Here is a 17,190-nt window from a genome sequence, read left to right as displayed (position 1 = left end):
TAAAAAACTTCTCCAAAGCCAACTTCATGCTACTGAAGTCAAAAGTGACAAACTTCACAACACCCATGCAGACGGGATCTGGAAGTTCGACTGCAGAATCCTACACTAAGGCACTGTACGAGCACATCCACTCGTGCATGAATCGTGCCATCCCAAGTAGAACCAAGATGCTCTTCTCCAAAAAAAGGAAGCCAATCTGGTGGTCCCCTGCTATAAACAAACTATACAACAGAAGGAAGAAACTGTTGCAGAAAAGAGGAAAATCCCAGGATGCAAAAAACTCCCTCACCAGCCTCAGTAAGAAGTTGAGATCCCTCATAAAATCCTCAAAAGCTAGTTACGAAAATAAAATTGCCAAAGATTCCAAAGACAACCACAAGGCATTCTATAGTTATGTCAAGAATCTAAATGGCAATGCTCAGATCTGCTCTGAGCTACAACAGAATGGCATTAAATATACTGATCCCAAGGATATTGCCAATATCCTGGCAGATCTATTTAGTGCCAACTTCACCCCCCCTCTCACCCCCTAAAGGGCCCATCTCAGTACAAAAAGATTGCCAAATTCCAATAATCACGGCCACACAGGTAGAAAACACACTCTCCAAAGCTAAGAATACAGCATCCACAGGACCAGATGACATCCCAGGCTGTGTACTACATGAACTACAAAATGAACTAGCACCTCACCTAAGTGTCATGTTTCATCATAGCCTCACCTCAGGCTTCGTGCCCACTGAGTGGTGCACAGCTACAGTTATCCCGCTCCACAAGGGACGATCCGCCTTGGCTCCCGGGAACTACCGTCCCATCAGTCTGACAAGCCTGATCTGCAAGGGCATGGAACACATTACCATGGAACTTATAAACAAAGACATTGGCAACCTTCAAACACTGGACCCCACCCAGTTTGGGTTTGTGAAGGGCCGATCTTGTCTCCTGAATCTGATTGACTTCTTCGAATCAGTCTCCAAAGCTGTGGACGAGGGTAAGGTGGTCCACACTGCCTATCTGAACCTCACCAAGGCCTTCGACACCATCCCCTACTCTGGAATCATAGATAAACTTACTAAGCTGGGCATAAATCCCTACGTCACTCGATGGGTTGCCAACTGGCTTACTGACAGAACCCAGACTGTAAAAGTAGCCGACTCCAAATCCAGCTCCAGACAAAAGTGACAAGTAGAGTACCTCAAGGTTCAGTCCTGGGACCACTCTTGTTTGGCATCTACTTCTCTGAAGTACAGGCCAACACTAAGGGACTCTGGCTAACAAAGTTTGCAGATGACTGCAAACTGGGAGCCATTATTGAATCCCCAAATGATGTGGATATTCTACAAAAAGGCCTTACAGAAACAGATGCCTGGTGCCAGAGCCATGGGCTCAAGCTTAACGCCAAGAAATGTATAGTTATCCCCTTTGGAAAAAACATGTACCCATGAATTACCACATAGGTGGCAGGACGCTAAACATCGACAGTGTGATGAGAGACTTCGGGACACAGGTGGACAGTGGTCTCACTTTTGATAACCACATTGCCACAACAGTCAGGAAATCTTTCTATGTGGCACACCTCATCAATAAGGGCTTTTCATCCAGAAAAAAGGAGGTCATTGTCCCACTGTACTCATCCCTCATTAGACCCATTATAGAGTATAATGCCCAGTTTGGTATGTACCTCACAAGACATCTGCAACAGCTGGAAAGGCCACAGAAATACCTCACTAAAAGAATCACAGGCCTAAAGCAGATGCCATATGCTGACCGTCTAAAAAAACTCCAGCTATACTCTGTGGCATATTGTCTACTCAGAGACGATCTCTGCTTAACATACAAGGCCATGTCAAACCCTGAACTGTTGGACATGCTCCACTTAAATAAATCCCAATCCCTCAGAGCCACACGCTCCAGGGATCTAAACCTTGTCATCACAATGAACAAAACATGCTGGAGGGATAGGTTCCTGACCCAGAGGTTCCCCATACTCTGGAATAGACTGCCCATACATGTCAAGCAGAGTGCCTCATTGGCCCTCTTCAAAAGGAACCTTGATGATTGGATGGGAGATAGGAAATTCACCCCGGGGATCATGTCAGTCGCCCTGCTAGACAGGGGCCCAGAGAAGTAAATATTGTGGGAAGAAATATCCAGGGAATTGTTATGGCTTGGTTTGCATAGGCCCTAGGGCCGATAGCCTAGTACCAACCTATGAACCCATGAACTAAGCCACAATGTTGCATTGTCAACTATGCTTTAGTGACATTATGTCAAATTCAGAAATTGCCTTATTTATAATTTACCATTTTCCTAAGTGATCTAAACTATCCTACTTTAGACTGGGAAACCTATACAACCCCTGGACTTTGTCAATATGCATGCCCACAAACAATTAGTCCACGTGCCCATTGGGGGATAACATATTGGATTTTGTCCTTACTAATATGGAGGCATCTTGCACCATCCCTTGTGTATCTTTCTCATTGTTAGGTTTGACAATAAAGCCATCTACTTTGAAATAAAACTGAAACCAGAGATCACTTCCACCCAGGGTTCCTTTAGGAATTTCTCTTAGACAAACCACCAACTCCCACGTGATACATTGGCAAGGTTTAAATCCCCATCAAACACAGTGAACTCCACTGAATATATGGAAATGTACACCACCATACTATATCAGCATATAAACAGCTGCATAGATGCAGTTGTACCTTGCAGGAACAAACACTATGCAAACCCTAGAAACAAATGTCCATGGTGGAACCATAATATCAACAAGCTTTACAATAACAGGAAGATAATTTGGACTAAAAGTAAGAAGGGTAATTTCCAGAATTATAGAGCCCTGGTCACTGAAATAAGCAAACAAACAATTCAGGAGCTTAATAAAATTCACAAAAGCCAAAAATATCTACCCAGGCCAAAGACAATCACAAGGCATTTTTTAGTTATGTTCATAATCTCAAAAGCACAACACAGCAATGCATTGAGCTGATTGGGAACAATGGTACCAACACTGAGGCTGAATATATAGCCAATAAATAAAGCTCTAACTTTACCCCTCTCTCCCTTCCATCTCTCCATCAATATAAACTTAAAAGTGGTTCACTTCCCACTGTCACACAAGACCAAGTCTTAAAAGTGCTATCAAAAGCTAAAAAGAATGCATCAGTGGGTCCTGATAATACCCCTTGATGCATCTTAAATAGCCTGAAACACAATGTATCCACACCCCTAACAACACTCTGCAACCACAGCCTCCATACAGGTTTTATACCTAGCAAATGGAGAATAGCTACAGTCATTCCCCTGCATAAGGGAGGACCTTCCACAGACCCAGTAAATTACAGAACCGTAAATATGAACAGCCTGATATGCAAATCTATGGAAAGACTTGTCATGGAACTAATCCATAAGGACATATGGAACCTTGAAACACTGGACCCATCTGAATTTGGATTTGTCAAGAGAAGATCGTGCTTACTCAGCTTGATGGAATTTTTTGGAAAGATCACCAAAGCAATGGATAAAGGCAAAATGGTACATACCACATATCTTGACCTAGTCAAAGCTTTTGACACAATCTCCAGACAGGCATACTAGAAAAGCTAAATGGGAATAAACCCTTATGAGATGTAAAGATGACAGCAAGGGTAAAACTGAGGGAAAACAGAACAAACACAACCAGAAAGAATCAGAGGTAATGAAAGATAATACAAATTATTTACTTGATGTGAAAAGAGGCAAGAAAGGGCATTACAAGGGCACAAACCGCATTATCAGGCAAGCGGAAAGTACAAAAAAGTTTGTTAGCTAAAGAAAATGTTTAAGATAAAAGTATTTTACACGACAATTGACTTTAAAGTACAAACGAGCATGTTTAAGGCCAAATGAGCATGTTTAAGGCAGAACAAATGTGTTTAAGTCAGAACTGGGCATCTTTAGAGTAAAACAAACACAAGAAATGTACATTGGGCATAAAAAGGGCTTAAACGAGCAAAAAGGATATATTAAGAAAAGAGAAAAAGGGCACAGTAAGCAAAAATAAAACAATGCAACTGCTTGTGTTTGGCCAAAGTGCTGTGTTTGGGCATAACAGCGACTTTGTATTGTATCAAGTGCATAATTAAAGTTATTCAAAGTATCTCAGAGTGTGTAAAAGTGCTTACAGTGCGTGCTTGTTACGGTGCACGTATTTCAAAGAGTTCACTGTGTGCAAAGTGCAACTATTTTGTGTAATCCAGTCAAAGCATAGTTATTTGAAGAAAAGTTCTTGTGCTGAGTTTGTCTATTCGCAAAGTGCCAACATTACAGTCTGCTTCTTGTACTGTAGAGTTGCCATTTTGGGGACATTTCAGTGTATTGTATGTAGTCATTTGCAAAGTGCAAATACTTCAAGCTATTTCGCAAAGCACAGTAAAGCATCGAAAAATTTAAAAAGCTATTTCCCGAAGTACAGTAAAGCATTGAGAAATCTAAAACGCTATTTTGCAAAGCACAGTAAAGTATTGCGAAATCTAAAAAGCTATTTTGCAAAGCACACAGTATCAAGAAATCTGGGAAGCTACTTCACAAAGTACAGTAAATCATCGAGAAATCTGAAAAGCTATTTTGCAAAGTGCAATAAAGCATTGAGAAGCCCGAGAAGTTTATTTCGCAAAGTCCAGTTATTTGAAAGTACTGTGAGGTTGTTCTTCGTACAATTCTGATAAGCTTAAAGAGAGAACATATAAGTACAGAGCACAAAATCTTTGAACAAACTGTGTCCAATTACTTATGCACATGTGTGTGCGTGCGTGTGTGTGTGTGTGTGTGTGTGTGTGTGTGTGTGTGTGTGTGTGCGCGCGCGCGCGTGCATTTGTGTGTGTATATATTCGTGCATATTTGCAAGACCCTCTGCTGGTATGTGTTAATATGGCAGATGGATTTAGAAAACCTCAACCACTTGCATTTTATTAGAATATTGCAGAGAACTGGAGAATATTTGAACAAGAGTACGATATTTTCATACAAGCAGCTTATGCAAATAAAGAGGCACATGCCAAGGCATTCATTTTGATAAATCTAGCAGGATCTGAGGCCAGAGAAACAGAACGTTAATTTGTATATACACCAGCAGTGTATGAAGGTGAAGGTGCAGACCGCCATATTATTGTGCAAGCTGAATCAAGGGAAGACCCCGATTGTTTGAGGCGTAAGTTCAGAGAAATGTGCAACCCCCAGATGAACATTGCATTAGCGAGGCATTTGTTTTATGCAAGAAATCAGAAACCAGGGGAAACATTTGCAGCTTATATAACTGACGTGAAAAACAAAGCTAAAATGTGTTGGTTTGGTGATATGAAAGATGAGCTGATAAAGGACAGACGTGTGTGATATTAATAATGCTGCAGTGAGAAAGATTTTACTTCATCATACTGATTTGACATTAAGCAAAGCAACAGAGATTTTCCAGGTCCATGAGGTGACAGAAATACATATGAATATACTTGCGAGTGGCAAAAGCTTGGTTTCAGCGAGCTCCAGAGCAAACATAGATAGAATGCAACGTGGCAAACAGAAACAGGCCTAAGCAAGGGGCAGCCACAAGGTTTCCAAAGAAGGTATGAAGTTTTCCAGAAAGTCCCAGAGAAAGTGCAAGCTCCACTGCCAGCTCAGTGCAACACAAATGTGAGTCAGCAAAACCTGTCTAGCTTTATTGTTAACTGTCACAAATGTGGTGCAAATCATGAGGCTAAAAGAGAGAAGTGTTTAGCATATGATCAGCAATGCCACAAGTGTAAAAAATGGAACCATTTCTAAAAATCAAGTAAGCTTCACTCAGTTGTAAAGAAAGGTCACATAAAAAAACAAGTTGAACAAGTAGAGGCGAAATAGTCAACTTTCTATGTGGATGGTGTAGCACTACTTGGAGAATGAGATGATGCAGTAAACTTATTAACAAGGAATGAAGTATTTTGTACGGTTCGGATCAATGGAAAATCCACAGAGCTCAAAGTAGACACTGGGTCAAAGTATAATGTTATAGCAGCGGACACATTTGCAAAACTGAGAACTAACCAACAACTCAATGTAACCAGCAGTGCGAAACTTGTTACGTATGGAGGTGAAGAAATTCAAACCAAAGGTTCAGTAATATGTTCATATTATTTGGCTGAGAACTGTTACAACTTATTATTCTACGTAGTGCAACATCCAGTGCAAACTTTACTAGATCTCAAAGATACTTTCAGAATAAATCTGCTTTCTTTTGCTAAAGAAGTTCATCATGTGATTGCAGTTCCAAGTACAGTTTTTTCTGAAGCCATTTTCTCAGAGTATGCTGATGTTTTCAATAACAAATTGGGCAAACTTCTAGTTGTGTATTCTATGAAATTAGACCTCGAGGTCACTCCAGTGGTCAGACCAGGAAGAAGAGTTCTGATAGCAATGCAATAAGATAGTGCAGCAAGGTGTGATTTGTCCAGTCACAGAACCAACTAAATGGGAGTCGTCCATGGTAGCTGCTCATAAGAAAGAATCAGGATATGCATTGATCATAGAGATTTGAACAAAGCATTAAAAAGGCCATATCATCCAATGTGCACAGTTGAGGAAGTTGCAGATCTAATACTGAATGCCACTTTATTTTCTATTTTGGATGCAAAGAGTTTACTTTTACAAAGTGTACTTTTTGGTTTACAGTGTCTATTCAAGTTGTACACTGTTGGGATTTGTCAGCAGTACCAGCGAACAATCTATTTATCTACAAGGTGACTTTATATTTTTGTGATGTGTCCAGTGGATTATTATTTTAATGGAAGGTGCATTTTATGACTGTATTGGTGTTTCAGCTCTGTTGGATTATTTTGCCCACCAGTAGCTGTTTAAGTGTTTAGAGTAATTTGTGGAGCTATTTGGTTTGGTTACCCATGGCCGTGCCGTTCTGTCAGTTGTGCTTATTTGACTGATTGAAGGGTCTTTATTTCTATACTCTTTGATATGAGTATGCCAAATTCAAGAAAAATACTGATTCCAGCTATCATACATCTTGGGTATATGCTGTTTTTCTTCGGTCTTTCCATTTGAACATTTTTTCAAACGTGTGACCTCATCACGCACATTGCTTGTGGAGTTACAGTGTGCCCTAGGGTCGTTTTCTTCTTTGAGGACTTTTTTTGAAACTATATGGGTTTTGTACAATGTATATTAAATCCAGCTTCACAGAATAAAATGGAACAAAGTTACATCTATTCCTCATCAAGCATTAGCGGTTTGTATAATATCGCATTTTTTGGTTTGACTGATAACAGCTAAAGATTTTTCCGAGTTGTACTGAACTTTGATAAGTTTGTTTGGGACATAATTTCTGTATCTACGATTAACTGACAATTTGTGTTATAAATTTGATGGAGTGTAGGTTTATCCTCAAATGTTCTTGAGCATTTCACGACCTGCGTGACTTGAGTTGTGAATGTGATTGCATCTTTTAACATGTTTTTCTGATGTATATGTCTCACAGTGTTTGTATTTAGTTAGAAAGAATGCCTGTTGTCTTTGAATTACATCAGAATTACAAAACAGACTTTTTCATGCCATATATATTGCATTAATATTTTTCTGTTATTGTGTTTTATATAGCCAAGTTTATAGGTGGGTTATATTTATTTATAGGCCCAGTAGGTATTTCTTTTATAAGTTTGTTTTGGCCATCATGGATCTGATTAAAATATTGGAAGGCCTGTAGGCAGATAAGGAGGATGTCAGGATTTTCAAGAATTTTATCAATCAAGAATCAGAATGTGGGGTGTCTCACAATTCCTGTATGGAGGCCTTTGAACAATTGGTAGTAGTTATGAAAGAACTACGATCTAATGTATGCCATCAAAAACTGTTTTGGGCATATAGTTCGAACAAGTTTTGTCCTAGAGGGCTTAGGATACAGCTACAGCCTTTTGTTAAATCACCCAATGACCAATTGATGTCAGAATGGAAAGCAGCTTTGCAGGAAGCCTCTATGATGTTTGTTAATGTTCTACATGCTTTTTATGAGAGACAAACTAGTGAACTGACTAAAAGGGTTGGTCAGTTATGTGAAAAGGTTAAAAACATGAGGGTGATTCATTATACAAAGGGCAGTTTGCACAGCTCACCAAACAGCTAATTGATTTGGAAAAGGATTTGAAAACACGTATGGCTAAGAAGTTTTCTAGGGATTCTAGCGACTACAGGCAAGGTCAACCATTTATTATCCAGAAAAATGTTAACTTTTCTGATACTAGATCATACTAGATCATCCCCCCCAGGTACTCCCCAGAAGAAAAAAGAAGAAATTTATTTTTAAGAGAAGTGGGTCTGGTTCGGGAACCACAGGTATATCAGGGGAGGAGTTTTCATCTACCACTGATACTGATTGGAGTACACCCAATACGTCACCCTTACCTAAAAAGAGAAATGAGGGTATCCCTTTAGGTGATACCGGAGGGGAGGGGCGTAAACACCATAGGCATGGATCAAACACTGGAGACATTGCTTCAATTGATGACCACATAGATGCTACTAATAATGTACTGAACATCTCATCTTATGTTTTGGACTCGGATGAGACTGACTTGTTGAATAAAGGTTTGAATTTCGTACCCAGTTATTTGGTTGGTGAGGAAATTTTTGCACAGGATATTATGAATTTCTGTAGAATATTGAACATTAGGTTGTTTTTTCAAAATCAATCCAATGGTAACAGTATTTTTGACACAGGTATTTTTCGTTTTAAGGCATCTATGTTCATGCCACCTCCCAACAGGAATGGTATGGTGTTTCAGGATCTAACTTTAATTACCCCACTATTAACTGGGACTCATATGCAACACCATAAATGCAAGCACAGAGATTCCTGGACTAGATTGTCAATACACTGACTATGGGTGCAAACATATTCAATCTGGCCCTCAGTAATGTGGGAGAGTGCTGCACACTCCCTAGTGTAATGTCATATTTGATAAGGTCAGGCAACAAAACAGTCTCCTTTGAAGGAAAAATAAAATCTGGAACCCCAGCTAACCCTAGAATGTGCAGTAACTACTCTAAGGCTAACTCCCTACTATTAAGTGATAACCTAGGAAATGTCTTGGCCCCATAAACTCTGAGAACACTGCTGCCAACACAGATCTGTTCACAGAAATCCTATACAAGCGTGATATTACCTGCATAGAGGGATAAGTACAGAACTAACTCAAAAATAAGCCACCCTGATGGAATCACAATATCAATAGACTGAGGAAAATTGTGGCAAAAATTGGGTGTTGCACCCAGTTGGATAAAAGCACTCTTATCAAATTAAACAAATGATTCAGAGGAAAAATATACCAAAAAAACAGATTACCAAAACCAAATTTGAGGTAAATTTGGCTTCCTAGGCTAAGGATAACAAAAAGGCATTTTTAGTTATGTCCACAGCCTCAAAGGCAATACACAGTTGTGTGCAGAGTTCATTGTTAATGCAGCCACCTATACTGAGCCAGATCAACCTTTCTTCAGGAACTACCATCAAATATAACCCTTCCTGCTATCACTAGGGAATAGATCCTGAATGTTCTCTCTAAAGCCAAGAACACTGCATTAATGAGGCCAGACTATATCCCAGGATATCTTCTAAATAGCTTGAAAAATGACCTATCAGACCCCCTGGAATCACTATTTAACTGTAGTCTCCAAAAAGGCTTCTTTCCTCGTGAATGGAAAACAGCTACAGTCATCCCTCTGCACAAAGGCAGGCCATCTACAGACCCTAGAAATTAGAGACCCATAAGTCTCACTAGTCTCCTATGCAAAGCCTTAAAAGACAAACAGGGATAATCATACAGAACAGTATTCTCAGTGCCTGTTACTTCTTTTTCTTTCTAAAGTGGCCAGTTTTCATTCCTTTTTTATGCCTAAGTTGTAGTCCTTAAACTCATCTCTCCCCTCCCCCTAAACACCTCACCTTCCTTTCTGTCAAAGTGGCAAATTTGAGCTGTTTGCTGCTGTAATCTTTGTCTTTTAAGTAGTCATTGAAAAGCAAGAAATGGTAATTATACCTGACTGACTAAAAGAAAGCAGGGTATATGTGAAAATGGGAGCGCTACAGAATCCTGAATGCCCAAAATCCTGAAGACCAAAATCCTGAGACCAAAATCCTGAAAGTTCAAAATCCTGAAAACTCAAAATACTGATAACACACAGGATACCAACACTTACTATATTCCAGCACAAGTAAATACAGAAAGACATAAAACACAAACTATATTACTGTTCTACAAGTATAAGCAGGGGGCAAGCCCCCTCCACCCCCCATGTGGGGCTGCACCCCTCACCCACTGCTACTTAAATATATCATCTCCAAGATTGCACTTAGTGTAGTGAAGTGCAATCTCGAAATTGATATATTTAAGTAGCAGGAGGTGTGGGGGGTGCAGGGGGGCTTGCCCCCCTGCATATAGTTGAAGGGTAATATGTTTCTGTATGGACTTGTACTGGAATATAGTAAGTGTTGGTATCCTGTGTGTTTTCAACATTTTGAATTTTCAGTATTTTGAGTTTTCAGGATTTTGAACTTTCAGGATTTTGGTCTCAGGATTTTGGTGGGCGGCCACAGTGGTACAGTGGTTAGCATTGCCGCTCAAAGCAAGAGGTTCTCCGGTTCGATTCTCAGCTGGGGTGCCTTCTGTGCAGAGTCTGCATGTCCTCCATGAGGTCGCGTGGGTTTCCTGTGGGTGCTCCGGTTTCCTCCCACATCCCAAAGATATACAGTAGGTAATTGGACACTCTAAATTGGCCCTAGGTGTGAGTGTGCGTGTGTATGTGCCTTCTGTGGAAGGTTGGGCGCCGGGCTGGCAACTTGACACTGTAAAACTCCACTGCCAATCATGAGCGGACAGATGATCCGCTGTGGCGACCCCTAACCGGGAAAAGCCAAAAGAAGAAGAAGAAGGTCTCAGGATTTTGGTCTTCAGGATTCTGGGCTTTCAGGATTCTGTAGCGCTCCCGTGAAAATACATGTAAAGTCAATGCATTGACAGGAGCTTAGGAGCTATGATGTAACATTTTAAAGCTAAACACTGCATTATGGGATACCTGGAGGTCGACTAAAAAAATCAAGATGCCAGACCCCATGTGGGCATACTCTGGAATTTTATTTAAAAATATAAAAAGTATATAGAGTTCAAAAGTAGTGTTAAAATGCAGGAAACATCAAGACTTGATAAAACAAACATGTTTTTTTCAGTCTGTGGGTGCAGTTCTCCTTTAAGGTCTTCACCTCATAATCACAAGGTACAGGGCTTGAATCTGATCCTAGTTTATTAGCTAGACTCATAAGGGCCCATCAGAGCAGTTAGCCTAGTCTTCTCTTATGAATCTATGAACCCATGCAGCAAGAATGAAACAAATGCTTAAGTTTATTTTATTTACAAGGCAAAGACTGAAAGATAAAGAAGATAGTCAGACACCCTTCGTAGGGGATGCCAGTAACAATCTGCTCACTAGTGCACAGGAAATCAAAGGCAAATGGAAGGAGCACTTTCAGCATCTTCTGAATGAAGAAACACCCACAGAAACTGTACTGCACAAGACATGGCAAACAATGAAAGAGGAGAAGAAGCCCACCCTAGGAGAAGTAAGAACAGCACTAAGAAAAAAGAAGTAAGTGAAGCAGCAGGTTCAGATAGGTCCCAGCAGATATGATCAAGATAGATATTGGGTGACATAGGGAAGTAATGGCTCCTGATGGTACTCATAGCAGTATGGAGAGAAAGGCATATCCCGGATGACTGGAGAATAAGCATACTCATGACAGTGTACAATAACAAAAGGGACATCCACAACTGTGAGCAGTACAGAGGTATCTAACTCCTGTCAAATCACATGAAAGTTCTGTTGAGGATGACTGATAAACAAATACGTAAAGTAGTAGAAAGTAAGATGGGAGATGAGCAATTCAAATTCAGGTCAGGATGCAGTACATCTGACCCAATGTTTGCAAGTAGATGGATAGCTGAAATAAGCTAGAGATGAAGAGTCCAACTGGGCATTCCTAGACTTGGAGAAATATATAACAAGGGCTCAAGAATACTGATTTGGCCAGTCATGCAGTGGTCTGAAGTCCCAGAAAAATTAAAGGCAGAGCAGTTGACGAAGCTAAAGGTGATGGACATGAAGTGCCTGAGATGGGTGGTAGGATGCACACTGCGAGACTGATGCAGAAATGAGGACATCATGGCAGAAGCCAAAGTAGATCCACTTGCAGAGAAGGTTAAAGAGAACAGATTATCGATGCTTTGGACACGTGTTAAAAACCAGAAGACAATCTGGGGAAAAAGATTTGTGACGGACAGGAAGAAAGCAAGAAGAAATAAGGTAGTCCAGCAAAGAGATGGTTGGATTGTGTGAGAGAAGACCTGCGAGAGTCTCTGAATCAAGAGAGTTGGCAACAGTTGACATGACACTCGGACCCCATGTAGAAACTGAGAAAAAGGGGATTGATGATGATGATGATGATGATTAATGATGATGATGATGATAATTTACATTTTGTTGACCAGGTTAGCCTCACTAAGCAGAGCCCATTTTCAAAGGGGGACTGGAAAAGAGGAAAATAAATGTAAAAAACATATATATATATATATATATATATATATATATATATATATATATATATATATATATTTATATATACATATATATATATATATATATATATATTTATATATATATATTTATATATATATATTTATATATATATATATATATATATATATATATATATATATATTTGCAAACAGCTGAAGAACCATTACACAATATTTTATATAAATGTACACTGAGTTAAAATGAAACAAAACAGCATTTCATAAATAAAAGAGATTAGAAAATGTTAGTATTACAAAAAAACATCCATTAATACATATTCTGAAGTGTACATTGAGTATGGTAACTGAGAATGACATTTCTCCAAAAATGTGTGTATGGGTAAACATCTGAGTTGTTGAAAAGCAGAGTATGGTAAACATCTGAAATATATGAGAAGAAAATGATGATTCTTAAAAAAATTATACATACTCCTCTGAAATGTATAGAAAGTATTGTAAACATGTGAAATATGAATTTGCTATGGAAAAATAGTTCATGGTGTCATAAACCTATTAATAGTCATTTCGGAGGTTCATAGGTGTATACTAGGCTAACAACCACTAGAGCCTAGCCATGAAACCCAAATGTGTCCCACAAATTTGATTTATAAAGGTAGTGATTTACTGACTGCCTCTATCTATCAGAGATATATGAGTTAGGCCAGGGGTGAATTTCCAATTACCCAGCCATTGGTCCAAGTTGCTCTCAAATAGGAGTAGTGAATGGATGTGAAGCCTGTTCCAGAGAATGAGAATTCTCTGAGAAACATATCTGTCTCTCCAAAATGTCCTATTTAAGTCACAAGCAAATTTAGGTCTTTTAATCTAGTAGTTCTGATCCTGTTTGTTTTCTGGATGTGCAAAATGTTCATCAAAACAAAGTCCAAGGATAACTTCTATGCCAGGCAAAGATCACCTCTCAGAAATCTGTATGGTACCGAATAAAGAGACATGACTTTGATCAGTGTAGGACATTGAGTTCACTCCTCGTATCCTTTTTGTAAGGAACCTTTGTGGATGTTCTGGTTGCTGTATGTGTCTGTCAGCTACATTGCAAAGGAAGCATTATACTCTATGATGGGTCTGATGAGGGCTGAGTACAGTGGTATGATGACCTGTCTGGACCTAGATGCCATGCCTTTTTTTGTAAGTTGACCAACATAGAAGGATTTTCTTTCTACCTTGGACACATGTTGATCAAAGGTTAGGTTACTATCTACATGAGTTCCCTTATCCCTAACTAGTGAATCAACTTTTAGTAGTGTTCTATTGATGACATAGTTACCTGGGGTGACTCAGCAGAAACCAGTGCTGATATCAACAGTAATATTTCTATTATTATCTTCATAACTAGGTAGGACCTATCCTTTCCAGAGAGACCTGAGCACAATGTTTGGTTTAATACCTAGCTCTGGGACCAAGTAACATGCACATGGGGATTCTGGGAGTGGAGATCAATAGGATATTGATACTGAGGATGCAAATGTATGGAGAAGATGTAAGCAGTACAGTGTGAGCAGTATACCGTAGCAGTGTGTCTGACACTGGTGGAGAGTTCATTTACAGAGAATGAAAATTGCTGATAGTCTAGCAGTGTGCATGGATATTTGCTATTTCCCATCATATTTTAAATTTTGGGATATATGCAGTTGACTTGATCTGTACTGCACAGCTACATATTTATTTAAGGTGCATACATTCACAGGGCAGCTGTACTGGAATTTCACATTACAATTAAGTGAAGTATTACCACAACAAGCATAGTAGTTCAGCTTTCCTTGTGACAGACTACAATACATACCATCAGTCCAACAGTTAATGCTGTTTTCTAATGCTGAATAAGCTAACACTAAAATAAAACTATCAAAGATAAAAACAAAAGACAATTGTACTTGCAGGACACCGCAAAGAATTTGAAATGTGCTCACATGTTCAGAGGTACGTTCTAGGCTTGCGGCTCTTGCAGGCTATTTTAAGCCTAGCCAGTTTCTCTTTTTGTGCTTGAAATAACCTATCCCATTTGGTTATAGATTGGCTTTACCCATCCCATGCTCAATAATTATAAATTACCCCTAACAAGAATAACTGGGATCATACCACAAATAATTTGACGGGTCCCCTCATGCATGAGATAAAATATGCAGGATCTGCCTTTGTCCAGTGGTAGTACACGAACAGGCCTGGGGTAAAGTTTCTGTTTCCCATACATAGATATACATTTCTTTTGAATATGGACAGGAATTAATTTTGTTTTATGTAGATGAGGAGTCTGTTCCACAGCAGCATTATCCTCTGCAAGATATACCTGCCCCTCCAAACCATTGTGTTGATGTTGCAGAAGAGGTTTAAATCCCTAGACCAAGTATTTCTGATGCCATTTGACTTGCTGATGCACAGCAAATCCATCAGCAATAGGTCAGAGGATGTCTTGTATGCCAGACACAGGTCACCTCTTAGCAGTCTGTAGGATAGCGAGTATTGACAAACCTCCGAGTGTTAGCCTGTATTCAATACACATTGCAAAATTATGCTGATAATATTTTCTAAATAAACACTAAATGAACAATTATGTTGAATAAGCAAAGGTTGACTTCTCTCTATTTTGTTTTATAGGTATAACTACATTGAAGGAACAAAGTTTGCTGCTGCATATGCCCAGGAATTTGCTAAACTCTAAGAAAAATACCCATCAAGACAAAAGGACAATACATAGTATTATACACTACATTTTTATTTTAGCAGGATTTAAAAGCTCATTTTAGGTAGTTTGGCTGAAACAGCATGAAATTGACTACAGCTGGACTGAATCTTAAAGCACGTTTGCACAGTTAAAACTTGAACCATGTACAACGGGTGCATATTTTGCACAGAAATGTCCTCTTCTTCTGATGATTTCATATATGCTCTGCATTAGTTCCTTACAGATAAGCTAACAAGACTTCAGAGGTTTATGAAATTACATAAAAATCAATTTTGGCATTCGGTTAATACCTTCATTGAAGAGCAATCTCCTCTGGAAGACCTAGGGTAACTTCCATCTCAAATAGAAAATCAACAACATAAATAAAATGGTATCCGATGATGACAAAAAATGTTTACTTTTGCATCATTCTGTCCTTTAACAAGTGAGCACTGTAAAAATGGAAAGAAAAAAATAAAAATAATCCTCTTGTGTGATATGGTGTTGTTATTAGGAAGAAATGGAAGGAATGCAAAAAAATGGCTCACTTTTGGATTCAAGTTCTCCAATCTCCAGGGTACATCTAAAAAAACATTATTCCTAACCCATAACTGCATGTATTTTGGTTTGCAGTGGCATCATTTACTGACCTAGTACAGGGATGACATCCTGCATGTTACAGAATAAAAAAAGCTGAAACAAAGAAAAGATTGTAGCAAACAACAAATGGAAACACTGTGTAAAAGATTCTCAAGGGTAATGATAGGTGTCAAGATTTCTAACAACTTTCTATTACGCTGTCTTTCCCATGGAATGTTGACTTAGTACTTGTATAAGTTAATTGATGCTGTGCAATGACATTCTATGAAGGTTATTATGCCTAGACCTTTCAAATGAACATTTATTTGATTTATTTAATGAAATGATTTATATGATAAAAATATATATGTATAAATACTTCTGGTGTGAATGCTATAGTATGCCTTGTTACTTCAAGAGGCTTTTTTAATCTTTTTTTTTGTACTGCTCTATTAACTATCAACAGTAAACATGTACACAAATGTCATGGTGGAATCTGTCCCATTTCCACAGTTCCAAACATAATATCATCATCTTTATGTGAATAACTATATTCCTCACATCTTTAAAAACAATAATACTGATTTAAATGCAAGTCTTCCTCCTATGGTGCATTTATAGTTCACAGTTTCCATAAAAGTATCATTCTAGCCTCAGGGTGTTTTCTATTAAATTTTACAGTAAACTTGAAAATAGTCTCATAATAGATTGTAAAATTTAACCTCTTTGTAATTAAACAATCTTAAACACATAATAAATGAGCTGCCTGCATCTAATTAAAATCAGCCAGTAATAAAATGATCCATCCTTCTAGCATCTTCTTTCCACTTACGTTTGCTGTCTTTCCAACAACACTCTTGTTGCCTCCCAAATCAACAGAATTTTGAGCTTCTGTTCTTTTACATCTCAACCATTACTACAGTGCTTCTCTTCCACTTCCTTATAATCTCTCTGCCACCATATAGGCATTCATAGCCAGCGTATTGCATCAAGGCAATGTAAGGCTGAAAGATACACCAATGCATGTCCTATAATTTTGTCTTATTGTTCTAACCCTTCCCAAAGTCTCAATGTAGCCAATCTCACCCCCATATTGTGTCATATCCAACTTCCTGCTATTGTTGCCCTGACAAAATTTCAACCCTCCCTCAAAAAAAGAACCCAAGAACACTGCTGCCTAAAAGAAATTGTTCACGGAAATCCTGTACAGTCATGTTAAAGGCCGCATAGAGACGGTTATAATTATCTGGAATAAGCAAAGGACAAACTCAAAAAAAACAAGGCACCCTA

General features: G+C 38.7%; 1 protein-coding gene across 2 annotated transcripts in view; it reads left to right on the top strand.

The window, feature by feature from the left end:
- The window catches only part of LOC122798296 (cytosolic non-specific dipeptidase-like), a 345,095-nt gene extending 329,277 nt beyond the window's left edge, over positions 1 to 15,818 (top strand). For both annotated transcript variants that reach the window (XM_044067118.1, XM_044067117.1), the window contains exon 12: positions 15,255 to 15,818. In XM_044067118.1, the coding sequence (XP_043923053.1) occupies positions 15,255 to 15,318 (64 nt within the window). In that variant the 3' untranslated portion in view covers positions 15,319 to 15,818. The remainder of the gene's footprint in view (positions 1 to 15,254) is intronic.
- The last annotated feature ends 1,372 nt before the right edge of the window (positions 15,819 to 17,190 follow it).

Source organism: Protopterus annectens, chromosome 3.part1, assembly GCF_019279795.1.
Source record: "Protopterus annectens isolate FY-2018-M chromosome 3.part1, PAN1.0, whole genome shotgun sequence".
In the NCBI taxonomy this organism is placed as follows: Eukaryota; Metazoa; Chordata; order Ceratodontiformes; family Protopteridae; genus Protopterus; species Protopterus annectens.
The sequence above is the reverse complement of the archived record's forward strand: the minus strand, read 5'-3'. Positions and strand labels throughout refer to the sequence as shown.